The following is an 8,245-nucleotide window of genomic DNA, read 5'->3' on the forward strand; positions in this document are numbered from 1 at the left end:
GGATGGGGGGTGTCACCCGAAAGGCGTGTGAGCGGTGTTGCATCCACCCACCCCCTTGCGCAGAGATGTAACTAGCTCCTTTAGCACCGTGGACTCCTGATTTTCTCAAGTGAAATGAATCCTATGACTTTTTAATAATACAAGGCATGCAGTCCCTGACAGATGTCTGCTGCTGATAGACCTTCATGCAAACCCTCAGCAGGTTCGGGTGCTTTGAACCAGAAGACTGAAAGACAAAGCCTGTCAAAATATGGCTGAATTATTATTGCTCACTGCAGTCAGTAGCTTAGTATCAAAGCACCATTTTATGCTATGAGGTGTTTAATCAAATTCAGTGGGTTTTTTTTCATATTGCATCATAGCAACCTGAGTTTCTCTATAAAGATTTGGATGCAAGAGCATTGGTTAGGAGCAGTAGTGTCTGTAGTCAGCCAGTGAGAGGGGAGTTGCCCTGCAGATGCATCAGAAGGAAAGCAGAGCTCTTGAAATGTTAACTGAAACTGGTTGTAGGTAACTAATCTCCCTGAGTATTTTACATATTGTTGCTAAGCCAAATTGTATGCTGATCGGGGCTTTAGACATGGGCTGCTTCATTATTTAATGGAAAATGTAGTAACGAGAAAATGAATTTGCCTCTACAAGCCATGTAGTGGAAAATACACTACAAAAAAAGCGGAAGGCCTCTGGCAATACAGAGTAACATTTATTACAAAATGTATCAGAGAGCTGAAAAATTTGGTGACTGAAGTTAATAAAACAGAAGCAACTGCAAGAGCGAATAAAAATCTTCCACTTCATGTATATTTGCACTATTTTTCTCTGTCTTGCTTCAGATTTTTATATAAGTGTGATAGATTTTTAATCACTATGTGCTAGCCCTTTCATGTGCCTCCTGTGTCTATCAGTAAGGACCGGGGTTTCCCATCTGTGACCTGATTTGTAGCAGTCTAAGGTCCCATTCCTTACGTGTCCTACATGTGTGTCTGTTGACAGCTGCCCACAGGTTCGATGCCTATGCTGACAGCCTTGCCTTATGATTCCCTTTGGTGGATTTAACTCTCCACCGGTGCTGGGGTAGCCAGCTTCGGACTTGTGAGCCTCCTTGAGCAGTACATCTCCCACTGTGGGACTGCGTTTCCTAACCGGTGGTGGGATTTTGCTTGGCTATCAGGGAATGTGAACAAGTAGGGATCTCTGGGGCCCATTTTTTTGGATCGTCCCCACACTCAGCTGTATGCCCAGTGCTGCCCAGCAGCGGAGATGCAGAACAGTTGGGGCAGCCACAGTCCCTTCCCAGCTGCAGGCTCCGGCGCAGGGCACCCTGCCGTCCCCTCCCAGGACTCCCCAACAGGGGAGGTGTGAGAGCTGTAGCTGCTGGCCGTAAGGAGTTTTTGCTCTTAGGATGAGGATTTGTGTCTCCGCTCGCAAGCATGGTGTTCCAAGTATGTTGTTTTCTAAAAGCACTTTCACACTTGCAGAAAAATGTTCAAGCCACTGTAGCAGAGAGAGAGAGAAAGAGAGAATTATAGCAGGTCTTTTTCTTTGCCTCATGCATTAAACTGAAGAAATACAGTACATTCAAAGTAGCATGTTCAGCGTTATTATGAAAACCTGAAGTACCAGTATTCAGCCTAATCAATGAATTGTAGCTGAAGTACGTAAGAGTCATCTAAATGTGTGTGGAGCTGATGATTGTTTTTCTCTTCTGAGCGCTAAACTTCCCCTCTCTCTGTTTTGCATGCTTTCGAAATCACCTACCACAAGGTCTCCTGGTACTTCCTGATGCCAGATGGTTCGATTCTGATTAGTTGGCAGGGTTTTATTTGTGTTTCGTATTTGTACTCCTCAGTTTTGCTGCCAAGGAAATGTTTACTACTTAGAATCAAAACGGAAAACATTGAACCATAAAAATGTTGATTTATCTGTGAGCAAAGTGTTTCTACTGCAATTTGTACATCATATTGCTAACCAGGAGCAAATTACATAGGAAGTTATAGTGTAACTAGTGTCGTTCAGATTCATTGTTACTTTCTAAGTGTACATTTTCTAATGAAGTCTTAGCTTTTATGGTATGCAGCTATAATATCGGAGCCTAGGATTCAGGGGCAGCATTTAGGTCTTAAAGTTAAGAGCTCATTAAATAACACAATTATTGTAATTCAGCCTTCACAGCCTGCTCTGGCTATGTTTGCCTATAGTTTAGGGACTATTGAAAGGTGATTCCTTGTTTCGTGTTCCTCACGTTCCGTGTCTTCCAGATTTGCCACCACAGCTAACGCTAGCAGGTCTCAGCAAGAATCCGCTGGGCAGTAAAAAACAGGCTTAGAGAACTGAGATATCATCCAAAAGTGCTGTTTGTTTTACAAATATCAGGTTGCCAGAAACAGGGCGCTTTGGAAGATGTAGTGCCCCGTTCTCACGGAATGCTCTCTCTTGCCATTGCTCTAGCTATGGAATTGCTGGGTCTACCAATGTGACAGGAGATCAAGTAAAGAAGTTGGACATCCTTTCCAATGACCTGGTGATTAATATGCTCAAGTCATCCTTCAGTACATGTGTTATCGTGTCAGAAGAAAACAAAGATGCTGTGATAGTGGAAACTGAAAAAAGGGTTAGTAGCTTCAAAGGTTCTCCCTGCTTGATTTCAAATCAGCCTTTACAGGTGTATTGCTTCAGATCTGAAAAACTGAAACTGAGATAAAAATTTCAGAAAACGTGTACTTTTCTATATTGGCAAATGAAGGGGGGTCGGGGTGGTGGAGGGAGTGTCAGTCAACATTTGTCCTCTCTGTTATTTCTGCTCTCGAGACTGATGTTTGTTGTTTTAATTTTTTTCTCTGTTGTTCCTCCCCACCTTCTTTTTTTCCCACCTTTTCTTAATTGTGGAGGAAACTTATTTCTTTTTTATCCCATCTGATCTCTGGAACTATTCTCTGAGTCAGCCAAGCCCTTTTGTAAAGTAGCTTTGTCGGTAGGACACTGAGGAGCTGTTCTGTGCAGGTCAAATCTTGAGTTCAGGCAAATTCTCCTTGAAGCCCATGAAAGACCTAATAACAATGAAAGAAAAATATTTTTTATTTATTATTATTTCTATTCACAAAAAGCAAATGAACACTTACTGTTGTTACACGTGATTATTAAAATGACTGTGGATAAAATAAGGGGGAAACAAGCTATTTAAAAGGTACAGTTGATTCAGCTGTTTTCCCTGTACTGGCAATTTCCTGTACCTACAGGAATCCTTCATACAGCAATAGGCAGGGACCATTCTTTTTTTTTTGGGGGAAAACCCCCAAAAAACAGGATAAGACCACAGATTGGCTAAGATAATTTTTAAGCATCTGTCCATTCAGAGCGCAGAGTTTCACTGCAGTGTTTAAAGTGGAACATGCAGTAAAGTGAAATGTATAGTTTATGAATGTTAAGTGTTAAAGGCCTTTCTAATCTCTCTAATTTTAGCTTTAGAAAAAGGCTGATCTTCTTCATTTGCCTTTTTCCTTATAATTCAGAAAGTAATTTTGTTAGAGATGAGTAGATACTACAGGATGTCTATCAAAATGGGTCAGCATTAATTAAATAGATGAAGCGAAACTAATAATTTAAAAGTATTCTCTTTTTTATATATATTAAAAATCATGTAGGAAAACTTCACCTTTCCTGTCTCATCATCTATTGCTTACTTTAAAGAGTTCCCAGCTTCTGCTGTGGCACAAATCGCACAGTTGTAATCAAGAATGAAACGTGGGCCAAAGAATTTCTAACATTTGAATTCATTTCCTTCATAAACTATATAAGCCTTTTAGTTTATGTTGCTTTGAAAGTCTCTGAGAAAATTTACCTACTGAAGTATTTTTATCTGGGGGAAGTGGGTAAATAATGTCACTAATCTAGTTGTTCTCTCTTTTGTATTTTCTAGGGTAAATACATAGTCTGCATAGACCCTCTAGATGGCTCATCGAACATTGACTGTCTTGTTTCCATTGGGACCATCTTTGCCATCTATAGAAAGGTAAAATGCTTTCATGTAGGATAGGAAAAACTGTTATTGTGCAACTTTTGATGAAATATAATTGCATGTGAAGACTTAATAAAATCTAACTAAACTTGTTTGTGAAAGAGACTCTCAGGACCAGCTTTAAGTTAAATCTGCTGTTTCACAGACACTTGTATAAAACATTTGTGAGGGATTTGCATTACTCTTTTAGAAGATGAGGTACCTATATGTACATGGAAGCCTGATATTTAATTAAGCTGGCTGATATTTAATTAGCCAGCTAAAGGAATTACCCCTTACAAACAAATCAGGTCTTAGATTTCATGAATATTTGTGTTGAGACAAAATACCACGTGGTTGTCATCTGCTTGGGGAATGTGCTTTCAGGTTTTCTTGTTCTCTGTACTAATAGTCCTCGTAGCCTGAGGACAGGCTTCAAACACAAACCAGAGCTGAAACATGGCATGTGCATTTGAAGTGTCTAATTCACTCTGAAAGGCAGAAACCCTGTCTGAAGGAGCTTGAAATACCAGACTTACATGTCACTAGATGGGGGAAAAAGTAAGTCAGATAAAACGCACCCAATTGTCCATTTTAATAATCTTTTGTATGTTGTCATACGTCCCAAACTTCAACTTCATTTTTGTATGAAGCAAAAAAACCCCAAAAAATCCCAAGTACTTTTGATCAGCTGTAAACTCCGTGAGTCATGTTTCATTGCTTGCTTTTCAACTGTGCCTCGGAGTTTTCCTCCGAGCTGTGTTCATCATCACCTACAAGGAGTTACACAGCTCTATATTATCTCCTTAATCCTTTCCTGCTTCCTGCATTCCAACTAGGCTTATACAAGAGCATTTCAAGATCAATGTGTTTGTCTCCTCCATATAATTTGTATTAGTGCATCCAGTAGGAATCTCAGTTGTGGATCATGGAAGCATTTGTGACACCTCACGCATGGATATGGAGTAGAAGACCATCCCTATCCCAGAGAGTCCAGTTATGTACCAGCTATAGCAATGAAGTAAAGTTGGCTATGCTCCTTCTTATTCTAGGTGTCCCCTGATGAACCTTCCGGGAAAGATGCTTTACAACCCGGGCGTAATCTTGTGGCAGCTGGTTATGCTCTGTATGGGAGTGCCACAATGCTGGTACTGGCCACTTCTGCTGGAGGTGTCAACTGTTTCATGCTGGATCCGGTGAGAATGTCTTCTGTTTCTTTGTTTCTTGTTCAGGGATAACATGGTACTGTCTATGAGAACTGTTTGTCCCCCCGAAAAATCAAACAAAGGAGCAATTTTCAAGCTAACGTGGAGACATGAAGTACACTTAATAAGCCATCAGCAATAATGTCAAGAGATGTTTGCATTCTTCCTGCCCGCTGCAGCGGTGCTATGTGTGACTCAACAACGGGAAGGCAGCCAAGTCAGTGAAGCAAATATACAGCATGTGCCAAATCATCTGGTAGTTAAAATAAGCTGTTTTCTGCAATGCAGAATGCCCTTTAAGATCTGTTTGTCTTTTCCTTAATGCTAGGACCGTAGTAAACCAGAGAAACAGAAATATTTAACCTTCTTCTGTGTTTTCAGATCCCACCATGATGTGTAAAAGAGTAAGTGACGTGTGTGGGTGCGTTTGACGTTCTAGCACGCATTGACTGCATGAGTTTTAAAATAAAAGTCATGTTGATCATAGCAGAAAGTAGTTTGCTTTAGTGACCCGTTTTTCTGTAATCAGTTAGTCAGGCTGTGCCACCTGCCAGTATTAAAGTTTTAGAACCTGCAGTGGTCAAGCAGCAAGAAATACAACTTGGTGCTCCCTGTTAAGTAACAGCTTAAGTAGCTGCATGTATTTTTGTCTGTATTCACATAGCATATTTAACTTTGAGCATGCGTGCATGTTATTTTATTTTTAGCACTAACTTGGAAATTTACTTCAGTGAAAACTAAACAGACCAGCCCTTGGTTACAGAGATTGGCTTGCTTGATTCCAGTCTTCCAGTTAGCCGAAGCTAAGACAAATTGGAATTTATTAATATGTATAGCTATTTGAAGAGGTTTATGCATTGCTTCAACCGGCACTCTCAGTTTCCAAACTCCTCAGAGCTGTACTTTTATTGCAAGTCTAGCAAAAGAGTGGAGAGCTAAATAAATTTACAGGCAACAGCATTTTTTGGCATAGAAAAGTGATAGAGAGCTGGGAATGGTAGTATGAAGAAAGTTGCATGACCCCAGGATTCATGGTCTCTCTGTGTTTTATGGATAAACAAAACACTTCTCATCTAGACTACAAATACCACTTTTTCGTGGGTACTGAATTACTGAAGAAAGTGGCAGCTGCAGTAAATTTTTTCCTAAACTGTGTGTATGATTGGTTTTTGCTGTGGTTTGTCAATAAATGAGCTCAAATTGTTTTTCTTTCTTATTGTTAGGCAATTGGAGAATTCATTTTAGTGGATAGAGATGTGAAAATCAAAAAGAAGGGAAATATCTACAGTCTCAATGAAGGCTATGCTAAATACTTCGATCCTGCAGTCACAGAGTATCTCAAAAAGAAGAAATTCCCTGAGGTAGAAGATCCCATTTCAGATAAACTTCTGATGACAAGCAACACTCATAATTTCAAACTTTATGATCAATCACTGTCTCATGCACTGTTCAGGGCTTGTTTTCCTCTCTTGTCTATTTAAAATATATCTTCATGTAGGACTGATAATTAGAGCAGCAGTTGATGTGACCAGATATTTCACCATCATTCAGTACTGCATTGCACCTCTTTAATCTTTCTTTTCTGTCTTCTCTCTCTCTCTCTCCCCCTCCTTCCTTCCTTCCTTCCTTACTTCCTTCCTTCCTTACTTCCTTCCTTCCTTACTTCCTTCCTTCCTTTCTTCCCCCCCCCCCTCCCCCCCTCCCTCCTTCCTTCCTCCCTTACTTCCTTCCTTCCTTTCTTCCCCCCCCCCCTCCCCCCCTCCCTCCCCCCCTCCTTCCCTTCCCCCCCCCCTCCCTCCCTCCCTCCTTCCCTCCCTCCCTCCTTCCTTCCTTTCTTCCCCCCCCCCCTCCCCCCCTCCCTCCCTCCTCCCCTCCCTCCTTCCTTCCTCCCTTCCTTCCTTCCTCCCTTACTTCCTTCCTTCCTTTCTTCCCCCCCCCCCTCCCCCCCTCCCTCCTTCCTTCCTCCCCTCCTTCCCTCCCTCCCTCCTTCCTTCCCTCCTTCCGTCCCTCCCTCCTTCCTTCCTCCCCTCCTTCCCTCCCTCCCTCCCTCCCTCCCCCCCCCCCTCCCCCCCTCCCTCCTTCCTTCCCTCCCTCCTTCGTTCCTTCCCTCCCTCTCCCTCCTTCCCTCTTTCTTTCCTTTCTTTCTTTTTTAAAAAACCTTCTTTCCTGGCTGGGTGCCTGAGTAACAGTGCTGGAGGCAAAAGTGGGCGTTTGGTAGTCAAGTAGAGAGGAAATCTCCTCTGGTGATGAAGAAATTTTATTGACATGTGTGTTAGATTGCGGCTTCTTCACTGCAGCGTCTGAGTGGATGGAGAGCCAAGTGGGGATGGCAGTGGGTCACTGCTCAGTGGTAACACAAGCTGGGTCCTGAGGGGGCCTCCCACTTGAAAAGCTAGTGTAGTTTCAGGGTCCGCTTTGTGGTCCTCCAGTTTCCTGGTGTCAGGAGGCCTAAAGCTCTGAGGAGTGCTCGTAAAAATCATGTCTGTTCTCATGCCTTACGCCCGTCATCACTGGAGTTATGACGTTGACAATGAAGTGTAAACATTTGCTATAGTTAAGTATTCGTGTCCCTTCTTGACTTCCTGATCTTGCTTTGAACAAAGACTGCTATTTTCATCTGGCATCATGCCAGGCTTAAGGTGTTGTTTATTTAGATATTAAAATGTACTCTCTGGAGTATAATAAGGAAATAACATCAGTAGTCAACTATTAACTTTTTTGTACCAAAAAAGTTGTAGAAGCTGGCAAAAATGGGTAGAAGAAGTAGGAAAGATCACTTCTTTTGCTCCCTGATATTTTTTTCTGCTACAAAAGAAAAAACCCCAACATCAATTCCTAGGACTTGATCTTTTTGGTACTAAAAATGCAGTATTTTCCAAGGGTTAGAGCACTGATGGAGAGCTGGGATGCATTTTCTGTTGTTGGCACTACCACTCATCTATCCTGAAATTTTCTGTCAGTCCTTTTCCTTGGATTTTCCCAATTAGAAAATGAGGAGGAAACTGAAATTTTCTCCAAAACTACTTTGAATAAAATTAATAAATCA

The 8,245-nt window shown here is 41.7% G+C and overlaps 1 protein-coding gene across 1 annotated transcript in view; it reads left to right on the plus strand.

The window, feature by feature from the left end:
- The first annotated feature begins 1,430 nt into the window (after positions 1 to 1,430).
- LOC103893936 (fructose-1,6-bisphosphatase 1) overlaps positions 1,431 to 8,245 on the plus strand; it is an 8,560-nt gene continuing 1,745 nt past the window's right edge. The window contains exons 1-6 of the mRNA XM_009273242.2: positions 1,431 to 1,442; positions 2,164 to 2,216; positions 2,374 to 2,611; positions 3,917 to 4,009; positions 5,047 to 5,190; positions 6,423 to 6,560. Of these exons, the coding sequence (XP_009271517.1) occupies positions 1,431 to 1,442; positions 2,164 to 2,216; positions 2,374 to 2,611; positions 3,917 to 4,009; positions 5,047 to 5,190; positions 6,423 to 6,560 (678 nt within the window). The remainder of the gene's footprint in view (positions 1,443 to 2,163; positions 2,217 to 2,373; positions 2,612 to 3,916; positions 4,010 to 5,046; positions 5,191 to 6,422; positions 6,561 to 8,245) is intronic.

The sequence above is a fragment of the Aptenodytes forsteri genome, unplaced genomic scaffold (genome assembly GCF_000699145.1).
Source record: "Aptenodytes forsteri isolate BGI_AS27 unplaced genomic scaffold, ASM69914v1 Scaffold154, whole genome shotgun sequence".
NCBI classification, from domain to species: domain Eukaryota; kingdom Metazoa; phylum Chordata; class Aves; order Sphenisciformes; family Spheniscidae; genus Aptenodytes; species Aptenodytes forsteri.